A 16,754-nucleotide genomic window follows, 5' to 3' on the forward strand; every position below is an offset into this window, starting at 1 on the left:
CATATTGTATCATACAACATGTCTGGAATCAAGAGAATCTTCCAGTGAGACATTAAAAGCATTCTGTTACCACAAAACACCAATATATTCAGAGCTCATATTTTTGTAACACTACTGCTGCTTTCCCAAATCATTGGTAATTGTTATAATAAAGAACCTATTTTCATTGTCCTTTCTATTACAGTTGGGACGACTCAATTTAATTCATACCTGGAAAATAAAGAATGAAAGCCTAAATACGATTCGTTGGGATGAGCTGACAGTTGGCAAGTCCAGTAGATCCTGATATGATCTTTGGGTTAAAAACATACAACCATAAATACAGCGGCATGGCCATAGCCGCACATGTGGCTTCTATGGGGCCAGGGGCTGGGAGGGGTCCCATCAGCAAGGCTGTTAAGACATACTGTATTTATTGGAGTATAACACGCACTTTTTCACCGTGAAAATCTGGTGCAAATAGCGTGTGCATGTTATATGCAATACTTCAATTTTAGCTGCCTCGGAGGGGACAGGGAGGGGGCGGGACGAGCGCCGTCAGATTACATACAATGAGAATCTCCTGTTTACTTGGCTGCCTCTGTAATAGGAAGTCCCATCTCCTGGGCCGCCATTGGACCACTGTTCTGTCTATCATAGGAGATTCTCACTGTATGTAATCTGTCGGCTCTCCTCCCGCCCCCTCTAGGCTGCAGATGGGCATTGATCAGACTGCATTGATGTCAATAGTGAGGCTGCTGCATTGAGGGCAATGGTGAGGCTGCATTGAGGCACTTGTGAGGCTGCAGAGGGGGGTTGATCAGGCTGAATTGATGGCAATGGTGAGGCTGCAGATGGGCACTGATCCTTATTTTGCTTCAAAGTTCCTTATTTAAAATTTAAGTTTTTTTTCCTGAAACTTCCCTCTTAAAATGAATGTGTGTGTTGTATGCTAATAAATACAGTAATAAATATAAAATAATTTGTTTGCATGTGAAGATAACACAAATCCAGTACTGTATTAATAATGGTCGGAGAGGTTTCTGTTGAAGCTGACCTTGTACCCCCCGGGGTTTGAGTAAACGCTGAGTTTAGCGCGAAACGCGCCACCTATTAATGTTCCTGTCATACCTGTGATGTGATTTTAATGCTTCAATAAAGATACCAAGGAGTGCAGCAAAATTCTGGATTTGTGCATGTTAGTATACCCCCTGTGATGTTTCCAGCCAAGAAAAGCCGAGGTGGGACGCACAGGAGTCTTCCTTAGTCCAGATTTTTTTTTGCAAAGTAACGTTTCTGAACCGCACAGGCATGCTGTGATAAAGGGGCTCTGTGGGGCCCCAGAATGTTGCTTTTAGATGCAATAAGACTTCTGGATTAATATAGACTCCTCTGTGGTGCTGGTAATTTCCCTATTGCCTGGATACATGCAATGGCCCCATTCTTTTTTAAGCAGTCATTGGTGAATTAATAAAAAATAAGATGTACAGTGTAAACCATTTTATTAAAGCTGAAATCCAGGCTAAGCAGATATTGTATAAGTACACTGGTCATGTGTATTTTTCCATGAATCTGGGTGTGCTCTGGGTAATTCATCCAGATCTGTGCAGTAACCCAGTGTGAGACTTCCCCTCTGTGTAGGAGCTTCCTGTAATAAAGACCCCTCACTGCTGATCTCTCTCCTTGTGCAGAGTGACTGGTCGTATCTCCGCCCCTTATTGTAGTTTTCTGCCAGAAGCCTGTAGTGGGTGGAGCAGCGGGGTCCCCCGACAGCTCTGCTCTCTGCACAGTACAGCAATGATGTGACCAATACTTTACCAAGATAATTTTTGGGGTTATTTTGTTTAAATATCACTTTGAAAAATACCCCCCTAGCATTTCTAGCCGTGGCCATCTTGACTAAGGGCAGATGATTCATGTAGCATTTACTTCCTGAAATCCATCTGCCCTTAGCTCAGGCATGCAGACAGGAGGGTGTGCTTAGCTGAGAAATCCCCTTCTCCAGATGAAAATAAAAAAAAGATGCCCATGAAGACCCCTGAGATATATGACATCATTTTGGCCTAGGCCAGAAACCAGGAAGTAACTGAAAAATAGTAAATACGAGGGGTCTTCAAAAAGTTTCCGCACTTTTATATTTTCATTGGAAACGGTGAGGGCAGGAGGAGTAGTGATTGGTCGTGTCTGAGAGTGTCATTTGACTAGTCTGTCTGGCAAGCCGGCTGACCTTGCAGTTTATGAAAAGAGTTACGCTGTGGTTAACCACTTCAGCCCCGGAAGGATTTACCCCCTTAATGACCAGGCCATTTTTTGCGATACGGCACTACGTTACTTCAACTGACAATTACACGGATGTGCGATGTTGTACCCAAACAAAATTTATGTCCTTTTTTCCCAACCAATAGGTTTCTTTTGGTGGTATTTGATCACCTCTCCGGTCTTTATTTTTTGCGCTATAAACAAAAAAAGTGAAAATTTTGAAAAAAAAACAATATTTTTAACTTTTTGCTATAAAAAATATACAAAACAAAAAATGTAAAAAAACAAATTTCTTCATCAGTTTAGGCCAATATGTATTCTATTACATATTTTTGGTAAAAAAAATTGCAATAAGCGTATATTGATTGGTTTGGGCAAAAGTTATAGCGTCTACAAACTAGGGGATAGATTTATGGCATTTTTATTATTATTTATTTTTGTACTAGTAATGGCGGTGATCAGTGATTTTTAGCGGGACTGCGACATTGCGGGAGACAGATTGAACACTTTTTTGGACCAGTGACATTGATACAGAGCTCAGTGCTACAAAAATGGACTGATTACTGTAGTGTGTAAATGACACTGGCAGGGAAGGGGTTAACACTAGGGGGTGATGAAGGGGTTAAATGTGTTCCCTAGGGGGGTGTTTCTAACTGTGTGTGGGGGGGGGGGGGATGGGACTGACTGGGGGTAGAGAGATATTGCTGTTCCTAATCACTAGGAACAGACGATCTCTCTCTACTCCCTCTGCGGAGCGATCGCGGGTGGCCGGCGGACATCGCGTCCACACGCATCGTTAGAGCGCCGCGTGCGCCCACTGTATGTATTGCACGAAGAGATGTACACCTATGGCAATTCCCGCAATAGAGCCGACCTGCCGCAGTGTAATGACGGATGCTGGTTGGCAAGTGGTTAGGATAGCTGCGAAACGTATAAATTGCACCAAAGAGGAACGGCGTTCTGTCATACGGTTTTTGTGGGCAAAAGGTCTGCCAGGAGCACAAATTCATCTCTGCATGTGTGCTCAGTATGAGAATAAAGTTCTCTCCTGTAGAGTCGTTTATGTTTGGGAGGTTATGGAACACCCAGCTTATAGTCCGGATTCAGCACCATCTGATTTCCACCTTTTTTGGACTGCTCAAAAAAGCTTTAACATGTTACTATACCCACAACGGTAAGATCAAGGTCTGTATATGCAGTAAAGCATGCTTGTTATACTCACTGTGGAACCTAAGGGGTTAATCCTCCCCATTGTGTAAAAAGGCTGTTTGATTCTGTCTTCTCTGATCGTCCCTTTCTTCCACTGTCCCCAATCCATCTGCTGATAGGACAGAGCCTTGGGGACAAGCTGCACATGCTCAGTTTGGTGTGTATTGCTAGAGAGTTTTTATTTTCTTGGGAGAGTGCATGTGATCAGCACAGGGCCAATCAGCACTGTCCAGACAGAGGCTCAAGGGTCCCGCAGCCTCATAGGACAGTCAGAGTAGAATGAAAACTCCTCCTACAAGCTTTAACTAGACACTGATAAAAGTTATAAGACTGCTATATACTACTGATGACAAAAGGTATTTAGCAGTTTATATTTACTAAAATAATTGCATTTCCATTTTCTGTGTACTGTGGGAGACCAGATATAGTGAATGCAGGGTCCTGGGTTTAGTAACACTTTAAGGGGAAGAAGATTTTCATGTGTTGATGATGTGAAAGCAGCTAGGCGCTCAATCAAAAACATTCTTTGCTGATGGATTTAAAAAGTTGGTATTACACTGGGAAGAATGCATAGCAAAGAAAAGTGACTATGTAGAAAAGTGATGTAATTTGCTTTTGGAATTCCTAATAGAGTTAAAAAAAAGTGTGGAAACTGTTTGAAGACACCTCATATAATATACCTTCCTATCTATTTACTAATGCTAGCAGCATAAGGATTTACAAAAAATTCATGTTGACTTTAGCTCCACCTTAAGTGACCATAAGTAGGCTCACCCAAAGACCAAGGAGGTCTCGGTAGAGACACGAGTCCTTCTTTGTGACCTAAACCCACGAATGGCACGCAGGAGGACACGTTCCTTCCCTCATTACATACATTACAGTCGCTGCTTCCCACTTAGGAGTGTGCACAGCACCTATACAATACTGTTCTTCTCGATGCAAGCCATCTACTCAGATTGAAAACAAATCTTTATTTGAGATCATCTCAGCTATTGTTGGTGATGGAGACCAAGCAAAGCTGCAATACAAAGAGGCACAAGAGAGAAAACGCACAGATCTGTAAATGTAACATAACATTAGAGATATGGGTACAACACGTTACACCAAAATGACTTTATGTAAACATTACATACTCATATACACACTCACTAAAGATACAATCTCACTCTAACAAGACAAAGATTAATCAGGAAAGGTCAGCGATTGCTTCGAGACATATATGGTTTAAGCAAACACAAGATTTGGTGGTTTCTCAGGAGCGGTCTTTCTCAGAATTGATAACGTGAACATCTAACCACATTTATTTTTGTTCTGTTAAAAGCTTATACAACATTATATAGCAAACTGTACAGTCCAGGCGCTGTTTAAAGGCCATGGTCAGGCCTCTCTCCAGTTTGCTGGTCAACAAGAGGCAACAAACACATTGTAAGCAAAGAAATCAAAATGTAATTCTTATATATGTCAGAGGATGTTCTTTTTAGAGACATCTATGTCATTTAATAAATAACACACTTTAAACAATGAAGGCACTTTAAAGAGGAACTCCACCCTTACCCTCAACAAATAACTTTTATATTCAAAATACTTGCCCCCGTTAATAAAAAAAAAAAAAAAAACACCCTACATACTACCCCATGGAGCTTTCTGCTCTTGTCTTAGTCAATATTCAATGCATGTTCACTGTGGGGGATCTCTGCCAGGTCTATGGGACAAAGACCTTGTGGCACTTCTGCACATGCACAAGATCATGCAAACTGCCTCCTCCTCTGATGCATAAAGTAGACGTCCCAGGGGGGCAGTGTTTGTGATCTTGCACATGTCCCGAAACACCACTGGGGTTCCCAGAGAGACCTGTGGCATGTCTGTGCATGCGCAGTGTCTGGATACATCATCCTTGCATAGATGAGGATTAAGGACATAAATTTAACCTGACCAGCCGCTATCATACTGCAGCAGGTTGGCACGGCTGCGAGAATTGCTGTAGGTGTATGTCAGCCGCTTTAAGAGCGATAGGGGGCATGCGACGCCAGAGCCGATGCACGTGCCACTCCACAGAGAGCCAGAGCAGGGATCTGTCTGTGTAAACAAACAGATCCCTGTTCTGACAGGGGAGTAGAGAGAAATTGTCTGTTCCTAGTGATCAGGAACGGCAATCTCTCTCCTCCTCCGGCCAGTACAATCTCCCCACAGTTAGAAACACCTCCTAGGGAACACTTAACCCCTTGATCGCCCCCTAGTGTTAACCCCTTTCCTGCCAGTGACATTTATACAGTAATCAGTGGCTATTTTCAGCTCTGATTGCTGTATAAATGTCAATGGCCCCAAAAAACTGTCCGATCTGTCCGCCACAATGTCATAGACCTGCTAAAAATAGCAGATCGCCACCATTACTAGTAACAAATAAATAAAAATGCCATAAATCTATCCCCTATTTTGTAGATGCTATAACTTTTACACAAACCAATCAATATATGCTTATTGCGATTTTTTAAACCAAAAATATGTAGAATATATATTGGCCTAAACTGATAAAGAAATTGTTTTTTTTTTATTTATCTTTTGGATATTTGTTATAGCAAAAAGTAAAAAATGTTTTTTTTTTTTTTTTTTTACAAAATTGTCACTTTTTCTGTTTATAGCACAAAAAATAGAAACCACAGAGGTGATCAAATACCACCAAAAGAAAGCTCTATTTGTGGGGAAAAAAAAGGACATAAATTTTGTTTGGGTACAACGTCGCACGACTGTGCAATTGTCAGTTAAAGCGACACATCGCAAAAAATGTCCTGGTCATTAAGGGGGCAAATCTTTCCGGTCCTTAAGTGGTTAAGAAAAAAAAAAAGAAAAAAAAAAAAGGTATTTACTTAAAAGTAAAAAACATTTTTTTGCAAGAGGCAAAGGAGAGGACCTTAAAAAAGAGGGGAGAGTCTGCGTTCCACAAGGAATGGCAGTTGGAGCCATTCCTTAAAGTGGAACCAAACTAAAGTTTCTAAAACATTGCTTGCAGGCAGGTTAGAGTCTCTCTTCTACAGTACAATGAAGATGTCTTACCTGCACGTCGGTAATGTGTTTTGTAAACGCACACCGAACCAGGGATATGCAGTGCACCATCCTGGTGTCTGCCTGGTGCCGGGATGAATTAACTCCAATGTGAGGGAGTTCATCCCGGACCGGCCAATCAAGATAGCCAAAAGATGCTGAACAGAGGGGAAAACCATGTGAAAATTTTGGTGACGGAGTGACAAGGGATATTGCAGCCCCTGTGGCAATGATCCCTCCTTGCACATGACGACAAAACCCTGCCCTCTGGTTTACAGTGTATGCCAAAAAGACCAAACTTTTTCTGTATCTTATCAAAAACATGAAAAAAAAAAAAAAAAAAAAACTCCTGGGAAGAATTACCATCAGACACTGTTCTTGAAGCAAATTCCAAACAGGGTCCACTTATTTATCCTAAAGATAGAATTTTGTTTCGCCTTTCAAAGTAGCAGCCAGACAGGTGATAACACTCTTTTCCTAGTACAATTTTGCAGCTTTTCGGGTCACCATTCCACCTCCAGACTTGTCATTGGACATGAATCAGCATCATCACTGATTTGCTGCGTACACACGATCAGAATTTTGGACAACAAATGTTCGATGGGAGCTTGTTGTCGGAAATTCCGACCGTGTGTAGGCTCCATGGGACATTTTTTGTCAGAATTTCCGACAACAAAAATTTGAGAGCTGGCTCTCAAATTTTCCAACAAAATCCGTTGTTGGAAATTCCGATCGTGTGACGCACAATTCCACGCATGCTCGGAATCAAGCAGAAGAGCCGCACTGGCTATTGAACTTCATTTTTCTCTGCTCGTCGTACGTGTTGTACATCACCGCGTTCTTGATGTTCGGCATTTCCGACAACATTTGTGTGACCAAATGTAGTGTCCAATGAGCAGACAGGCAACTTAGTGTCCAATGAGCAGACCGGTAACCCAGGAAGCTTTAAAGCTGAACCAGGAACTAGGTGTGTCACTTGCCCTGTTGTGCTGTCAGGCGGGGGTGTGCAAACCTCAAAATGTGTCAAACAATAGTACACATATGGGAGCAAAATGTTAAAGCTGAGGTGTTTTACCTGCCAAAGAATTTGTATTTCTGTCCAGCCATTCCCTAGATTTATATAACTCAGTCCTCTTTGGCAGGGCAGGTGACCTGATTTTTCTCTGCTGCTGGTTGTAAAGTCAGAAAGTTTTTTATCTTAATGCATTTGATGCATTAAGATAAAAAGCCTTCTGTGTGCAGCAGCCCCCCTCAACCCCCCTAATACTTACCAGAGCCCCATCTCGATCCAGCAATGTTGCAGGAGTGTCTCAGCTGCGCGAGACTCTCCCTCCTCATTGGCTAAGACGGTAGCATGGCGCCACTGGCTCCCACTGCTGTCAATCAAAGTCAGCCAATGAGGAGAGAGAGAGGGGGCGGTGCCGGTCTGAATGGACACAGGGAGCTGTGGCTTGGGTGTCCCCCATAGCAAGCTGCTTGCTGTGGGGGCACTCAACAGGAGGGAGGGGCCAGGAGCACTGAAGAGGGACCCGAGAAGAGGAGGACTTGGGCTGCTCTGTGTAAAACCAACTGCACAGAGGAGGTAAGTATGACATGTTATTTTTAACAAAAAAAAAAACTGAGACTTTACTATTACTTTAACTCACAGGTCTTGTCCCTCCCCCAGCCTGTGATTGGACAGTGAAAGTAGAGGCAGCCCAATGATGAGCTCATCTCTCTGCTCTCCCCTCCTGTCTCCATGCTCCTTGTACTGCATTGCAACACAACTGATTGACTGCTGTACAGGGACTGCGGAAAGCTGATACTAAGTCAAAATCTTGTCCTTGCACTACGTGCATTTAAACAAAATACATTAATAAATACAGAGCTGTGATAATTTGTGTCCTTATTATCTGCCTGGAGTTCATTTTTAAAAATGCGTGTATCCAAGTCTGAGCTTACCAGTACCAGATAATGATAAAGCACAGTTCTGTTGTGTGAAACGCGCCTACCTTGACCACTGCTGGTGTCCTCTGGTGTCATTTTCTACATTTTCATATTACAATAAACTTTACTTGGAGCCCACGTGAGGTGCAGCCGTTTCTTATTTTGACAATTTACCATGGAGGTGAGCCGGGGGGCTCGCACTCAGGTGTGTGTTCCAGTGGGCAAATCAGTTACACCTGGAGAGGTGAGTTCTTTTCATTGTACTTACCAGTATGCCTGGAGATCCACTGAAATAGAGCAAAGGCTGTCTTTTTGAAATTTGTACAGTTGCATACACTTTTTAAAACTCTAAAAAGAAATTATAATATGAACACTCTTTAGGTCAACACAATTTACTCTTAAAGAAGAGATTTTTTATATTTTCTTTGTTTCCAGGTTTGTTTGTTGGGTCAGGTGAGTTTTTTAGAGCAGGGGTATCAGGGCCATACTGTATATTTTATAAATATTTGCAGTATGGCAAAAAATCCCCAGCAGAGTCCCTTCTTGCATCAGAGTCCTTTCTTACATCAGGGTTCCCATCAGAGTCCTCCCTTACCTCAAGGTCTCCATCAGAGCCTCCCTTTACATCAGAGGCCCCCCTTACCACAAGGTCTCCATCAAAACCCCCCCTTACATTAGAGTCCCCCCTTACATCAGGGTCCCCATTAGACTTCCCCTTACGTCAGCGTACCCCCTTACATGAGGGTTCCCATCAGTGGTCCCCCCTTAACTCAAGGTCTCCATCAGAACTCCCCGTACATCAGGGTTCCCATCAGACTTCCCCATACATCAGAGTACCCCCTTACCTCAGGGTCACCATCAGAGCCCCTTACTTTGGGGCCCCCATTTGAGTCTCTCTTATGTGAGAGTCCCCCTTATATCAGTTTCCCTATCAAAGTACAGTTTGAGGGGGGAGTGGTTGTTGAGGCGGAGACCATAGGTATCCTCTGCTCATCTTAACCCTCAAAGTGTGCCCATTGAGGATACCCCACTGACCCTAGCTGAGGACGGGATAAAATCTTGTAGTGGGATGGAGGTGGCCCATGGGCCGTAGTTTAGAAACCCCGGTTTTAGAGCATTACTTGAGATGCAAACATAAAAGTCTACTTATTTTATGTACTATTTTTGTCCCTTTAATTAGAAAAAGTGATTTTCTGTTACTAGATAAGTTATAAAAAAAAAAAAAAGTCCATAGGAAAGTCTCTATGATGATAAGAAAATATTAGGAGGTATTCCACCTTTTCTCAGTTTGGTTGAGGTCGCTGTCACCTGCTGACAAAGTTTGGTTTCAGAGTCATTAAGCAGAGGAGCGATGGTCACACCATCACATGTTGATCTGGTTGACATAGTTCCGAGGGAAGAGGCCGACCCTATCGGAAATCCTTCCATTCCACCAGCAGGGATCTGCACTGTCCAGGACTTCAATGATTTCCCCTTTCTGGAAAGAGAGCTCGTAGGCCTTTTCTGATCGGTAGTCGTATTGGGCCTGGACAAAAATCTTCTTCCTCTGCGGAAAAGAGAAGAAAAGAACATTAGCCGTATTCCCAGACAAGTGAAGGAGATGAAAGTTGATTAGGGGGAAACCGTGATGGACTGGATTCCTCTATGAACCAGTCAACATATCCAGATTGTGAAAGTTCCAGAAGAGTTTGTGCAAGTAAAGAGGTTAAAGGTGAACTTCGTGATAGGCAAATATTGTTTAAATAGAAGAGTCAAGTGTATTCTTACTTAAATCTTGGTGTGCTTTGTGTATTTCTTCCAGATCTGTGCAGTAATCCAGTGTGAGACTTCCCCTCTGTGTAGGGGGTCCCTGTAACAAAAAACGCTCACTGCTGATCTCTCTCCTTGTGCAGGGCAGTGCCAGGACAAGGTCACCTAGAGCCCAGAGTGAAGATGCCAAACTGCACCCTCCAAGATGTATGAGCATTATGTGTCAGAACCCCCCCTCCCCCCACAAACATTTGAGCACTAATCTGCATGCACACTGACCTCCTAATCATAAATTCCCTTTGCAAGACAAAAATCTCCACAAACAACAAGTCTCCCCTCTCCCAGCACAAATCTTTGCCCCCCCCAGCTTAACCCACCAATTCCTGTTCCTAAAACAAATCCACCCACACCTTCTAGCACATGCCGCCGCCCCCCCCAAATTTCCACTTCTAGAAAAAGTCTTACCCCCTACAGCTCCCCAAATTCCCCCTCCCAGAACAAACCCCCCCCCCAGTGCAAATCCACCCCAATCCCCCCTCCTAGTACAAGTTATTTTCCCCCATTCCTTCTCCCAGCACTATCCCCCCTATATTTCCCTTCCTAGAACTAATCCCCCCAAATTTTCCCTACTAGAACAAATCTTACCCCCATCACCCCACAAATTCCCCTTCCCAGCACAAATCCCCCCCCCCCCAAATCACCCCAGCACAAATTCCCCCTTCCCCTCTTCCAGCACAAATCCCCCCAAATTTCTCCTCCTAGAACAAATCTTACCCATGTCACCTCTCAAACTCCCCTCTTAAAGCACAGATCCCTCCAGCTAACAGTAATCCTCTTCTCCCCCCCCACTAGCACACTCTCCTCACAGACCTCAGATGCAGAGCGGCAGAAGACTGTCTTGTCCTTCCACCCAGGCTACTCCTCATCTTGGCACGTCACGGTTGAGGAGGAGCCTAGGGGACGCAGACATGCAATACTTTTTACAGGCATAGGATAGTGGCACTGGGGACTCGCACTAGCGATGCCACTGGCTGTCAGATCGGGATTGTGCAGTGTTTGTCTACCCTGCCCACATTCTTTGCTGGGAGGAGATGGGGGCAGGTAAACAAATCCAGCACAGTCCTGATCTGACAGTCCCGATCCAAGACTGCTGCAAACAGTGGCACAAGTGTGGAGCTGGAGGGCAGGCAGAACGCAGCCAACTCCCGGCTCTCTCTTCCACTAAAGATTTGGCCTGTCACTTTCTGCACTAAGCTGACAGGAGTAATGAAGCCACTGCCACTACTCCTGTCAGCTTGCACCATCAGGAACTCCCCCCACATCACATAATGCCTGCGCCCAGGGCAGCCGCTCTTCCTGCCCCCCCCTTGTTTCAGTCCTGGTGCATGAATGGTCTTTGTTTATGCCCCACCTGTAGTTTCCTGCAGGGGGGTAGGCCTACTGGGCCCCTCCCACAACTCTGCTCTTTGCACAGGCTATGTACAGCCCACTGATGTCACTGCATCGTTTGCAAATGCACTTGCCAGTGTAGTGTTCTGGGCATTTGGAAGCGGTGCTCTACTTCAACCTTTTTTGCTTCTGAAATTGTGGGACGACTCAGAGCAATTCTCATTGGTCAGTGAGGCTACATGCCAGCGTTAACCAATGCCCGCTCACCACCACGATGCTACACAGCCTCCGCCCTGTGAATTGAATTTTCAGATGCCTGAACTGCTACACTGGCTGCATGGGCAGCAGAAGATATTTAAGGAAGGAGGTGCAGTGGGGACTGGGGTGTGGGGAGAGTGTAGGGAGTAAGTTCACCCTACTTTTTTGTGAATAGGTGAACTAACCCATTAACCGATATTTTAAGCTAGCGTTCGGCTTTGAATGCCCAAAGCCCAATTGTAGCTTTTTTTTTTTTTTTTTTTTTTAGCTTGCTACATAGAAACAAAAGTATTTGTAGTGTTTTTTTTTTGTTTTTTTTTCTGATCCCTATAAACCTCCACGGCAGCACACTTGAGATCTGTACTGCTGTGAGAGAGTAACCGTCTGGATCTCCATCAGTCCCATGCGCCCCTTATATAGTCCCATCTACTGCGCTCCAATCAACAATGTCAGGGGGGCGTGTAGGACCGCTGAAGAACAGACAGACACTGATTGATTGCTAGGCAGCAATGCAGCCGGCTCACCAGACATTTAGAATAATGAGGCCTGGCACTGCTTCCGTCTCATGTGTGTGGGCTGGTTCTTTAACCAGACAGCGCAATGACAACCCTTACACTCATCAATCCCAATCACATGTCCTATTGCATTCACAATTACATACGCAGACTCAGCACCTCTAGGCTGGGCGGGGGCCTGGCATGTTTTAGCATCACTAATGAAACTGTCGGTGAAAATAATTTACAATAAAGACTTGAAAGCTTGCCAACGATGAGGTGATTGACTTTACAAAATGGCCTGTGATGAAGCCAAGCCTACTGAACACGCCCGCCTCCTGATAAAAATCTCTCTTCATTATCCCGGGAACTTTATTATAGAGTACATATATCAACTATTCATAACACAAAGAGGATCTCTGGATTGAGGGTTCATGCACACGTGGCTTTGAATGGCTGTACGTGGCCGTGCTCTAGTAAACGCAGAAGTTTTGTGTTTGGAAAATAAGTGGGATGTGCATGTAAAGGCCACGGTTGCGTACAGCCATTCACTTGTATAGCAGGCAGTACACAGCTTGTGCGCTTCCCTGGGAATGTCTGTGAAAGCCCCATATGCATGAACGCTACAGTATATGTAAACCCTAACCAACTGATTGTTGGTTAGCTAAATGATTCTGTACCATAAACAATTGCCATTTTTTAAAAATAAAATACTTGTTTTTACATCCTAATGCTGTGGATCTTCTGCTGCCTCCTTGCAGCCACTGCCTGTCCATATATATACTCCAGCATTGGCTGCATGGATGGGTTCTGATGGTAACAACAGAGGACCATGCCTGTGCATTGTGTGTTGAAACAACTCCATCATAAGCCCAGGTTACAGCGTAGGAGCACAATTGCGGGTAGTAACAGAACATTGCCACCCCATAACAAGTTACTGAATGAGAATCTTTATAGCAGGATCACCAGGTATTTTTTTTAATGAAGGCGGCAAACATTGAAATTCACTTTTGAAAGCTTATAGGAGATTTCAGTGATTGCATTGACATATGACTGAGATATCCCTGGAAATCTCACTGCTCCTAAGCTCCAAGTTCCATCCACCGTTGTGGGCATTCCAGGCGCATTCTAAGACTAAGCCCATAAGGGTGAAACATGTAAGAGGGGCGGGTCTGGACCTTGATCATCCAGAGGGTGGTGAGGATCTTAAATGTTGACTGTTCAAGCTAAATGGACGATGTCCTAAAGTGGCCAGAGCTGCCAGGTGCTGCATCAAAGGCAGCCCATACATACATGTCTTTGCACGAACACAGCATGCAATTTTGACAGCCGTGCTGGTGCAGGTGAGCGGCACGGCTGTCAAATTGGAAGAAGCTGCATCTATGCATAGACATGGCAGATCTACGGCCTATTAACCACTTTAGCTCCAGAAGATTTACCCCCCTTCCTGGCCAGGCCATTTTTTGCTATACGGCACTGTTACTGTAACTGACAATTGTGTGATCGCGCGACGCTGTACCCAAAAAAAAATGTATGTCCTTTCTTTCCCCCAAATAGAGCTTTCTTTTGGTGGTATTTGATCACCTTTGCAGTTTTTCTTTTTTGCGCTATAAACTAAAAAAAAGAATGTCAATTTAAAAAAAAACAAAAAAACAAACAATATTTTTTACTTTCTGCTATAAAACACATCCAATAAAAAAAAAAAATGTAAAAAGTCAAATTTCTTCATTAATTTAGGCCAATATGTATTCTGCTACATACAGGTAAAAAAAAAATCCTATTAAGCGTTTAATGTTTTGTTCAAAAGTTATAGTGTCTACAAACTATGGGATATTTTTATGACATTTTTATTTATTTTTTTCTACTAGTAAGGTTGGTGATCAGCAACTTAGTGGGACTGTAATATTGCGGCGGACAAATCGGACACTAACTTTTGGGGACCAGTGACATTATTACAGTGATCAGTGTTAAAAATATGCCCTGTCACTTTACTAATGACACTCCATGCCTTCCTTATTGACTACAGATCGCCGTTCTGTTTGTGTACAGAGCGATCAGAGGGTGCCAGCGGACAATCTTCCAACAGGACACCAAATACCACCACCACAGTGAGCAGTGCGCACTCACCGTCACTCCAGTGACCTCTAAATGAATAAAGGTCAAAAAGCGCTTTTGCATCACTTGCCTAGTCTCTAAATACCAACCTACTCGTTCTCTTCATTCCTCTCAAGACCTTCTGCTCTCTAGCTCCCTCATCACCTCCTCCCATGCTCGCCTCCAGGACTTTTCCAAAGCCTCTCCAATCCTATGGAATGCCCTACCCCAATCTGTCTGCTTATCTCCTACTCTATTAGCTTGTAGACAATCCCTGAAAACCCTTCTCCTCAGAGAAGCCTACCCTACCCACACCTAACATCTGGTTTTTCATTTTCTCCATCAGTTCATCCTCCACAGTTATCACCTTTTGTTTCCACTTGACCCTCCCTTCTAGATTGTAAGCTCCAACAAGCAGGGCCCTCTGATCCCTCCTGTATTGATTTATATTGTAAATGCACTGTCTGACCTCATGTTGTAAAGCGCTGAGCAAACTGTTGGCGCTATAAAAATCTTGTATAATAATAATAATAGACAAGCTGTTGCGCAGCCTGTGCTTCTAGCTATGGCCATTTCTGTATAATCAGTAGAAAGAAGTCACGTAAAAAGTAACACAATGACATCCAAAGATGTACAAGTCTCATGAAATACTAAATACGGCAGCACTATAATGTAGCAGCTGTTACAATGGATAGGTATTAGTTTATAATCATCAAAAAAAAAAAAATGAAAAAACGACCGGTACTGTTATACTTCCCTTATAAACACCTCACACATCAATATTTTTTATTTGTTCAAAAAGTGAAGTGAAAAAAAAATAGAACAAACGCCTTTAGACAGAATGAATATAGAATGAATGCACCTTCCATGCATGGCTGTCCCCACCTGCATCCACCACATCAGAGGTCCCATGAGCTCTGCTAGCTGGTAGCAGAAGTGAAACCCAACCTAGTTCCCCTGATACTCCTCTGATAATAAACTAGAGAATGATGTAGGCATTGTATTGGGGCCTCGCCTTCATGGGAAAGCCCTGCACCTCAGTCACATGAGTTACCCACTTCTTGCTGTTCCCACTTGTGGAAATTTGAAAGAACAGACCATTACTGATCTCCTCACAGCAGTCTGGAGATATATGGTGTCTAGAACAGCATATTGAAGAGGTCCACCCAGCGCCTGAGACAACCAAAGACTGTAAAAATAACCTGTCGGTGGGCTGATCAGCAGAGGCGGCCATGGGTGAAATAAAGTAATTCGATGCTCATTAAACCAGATGTCCCCAACAACGGGTGCCTCTGCAGATTGGACCACCAATGGCTTATTTTACAGATTTTTTTTGAACTTACTGAATCCACACACCCACTCGAGAAAGGACCCAGGATGGGGACCCCTGTGGCATGGAGAGTGACCACCTTCATCCTGCATGGATACAGGTTTTTTTTCACCTGTGCACTTGGAAGGTTGAAGCAGTTAACTACACTATAAGGGCTCTCCTGCCTCCCTCTTTTCTTTTTCAGTGGACACCCTGAGCTGCACTACAGACCACTGGCCATTCTCGAAACAGAGTTGACCACCACATCCTAGATCAAAGTGTGCAACTCCTCCTGATGCAGAACCCAGGGTGGCAGCCCCTTCTGGGTTCACCAAATATCAAATATACAGCACAGAATATATAACAAAGGGGTCTTATAGAGCACAGGAGTCCAGACTATGTAAACAAAAAATAAAATATAAGAGTACATTGTTCCATTCTGTGTAACATACAGCATTTGTACAGTCAAGTGGTCCAGATTATGTAATGCACAGCACATTTTATGGAGTCCAGTGGTCTACAGTATGAAATGTACAGAAATTTTAATGAATCCAGCCTACAAACCAAATTTATGGATTTGCCCGCCCCTTCAAGTAATTTTTTACACAAACATTTTCCATTTTCCATTCTGAGCCTCACTCTACAACCCTCATATTCTCAAAATACAATGGTATAGTTAACAAGCTCCCATAAAAACAACTTTCAAAATTGGACCATGCACTAAAAAGCAAGGTCTGCTTAATACATCAGGGACCCTAACGCAATATTAAATGGCTGCATTGAAGTAAAGGAAAAAAAAAAAACACTGAGAAATAAAGTTACCAAACATACTTACCTTTCTCCTGGCTTTGCCCACAGTGTTTACATGAGGGTGACATCACAATACCTTCTGGTGAGTTCCTGGGAGTACCAAGGATCCCAAATCTTGTGAGAAGACAATCCTGCACTGTCCTAGATGATCTTCTCTTGTGATTTGGGAAATTAGGCATTCCCCGGATGTCGCTGGAAGGACCATGACATCACCCTCTGCTGTAGGTGCGGTATGTTTT

General features: G+C 43.6%; 1 protein-coding gene across 1 annotated transcript in view; it reads right to left on the reverse strand.

Annotated features, from left to right (window-relative positions):
- Positions 1 to 9,570: 9,570 nt before the first annotated feature.
- The window catches only part of GRAP (GRB2 related adaptor protein), a 99,234-nt gene continuing 92,050 nt past the window's right edge, over positions 9,571 to 16,754 (reverse strand). Inside the window, exon 6 of the mRNA XM_073636396.1 lies at positions 9,571 to 9,958. Within this exon, the coding sequence (XP_073492497.1) occupies positions 9,776 to 9,958 (183 nt within the window). The 3' untranslated portion in view covers positions 9,571 to 9,775. The remainder of the gene's footprint in view (positions 9,959 to 16,754) is intronic.

The sequence above is a fragment of the Aquarana catesbeiana genome, linkage group LG06 (assembly GCF_042186555.1).
Source record: "Aquarana catesbeiana isolate 2022-GZ linkage group LG06, ASM4218655v1, whole genome shotgun sequence".
Taxonomy (NCBI): Eukaryota; Metazoa; Chordata; class Amphibia; order Anura; family Ranidae; genus Aquarana; species Aquarana catesbeiana.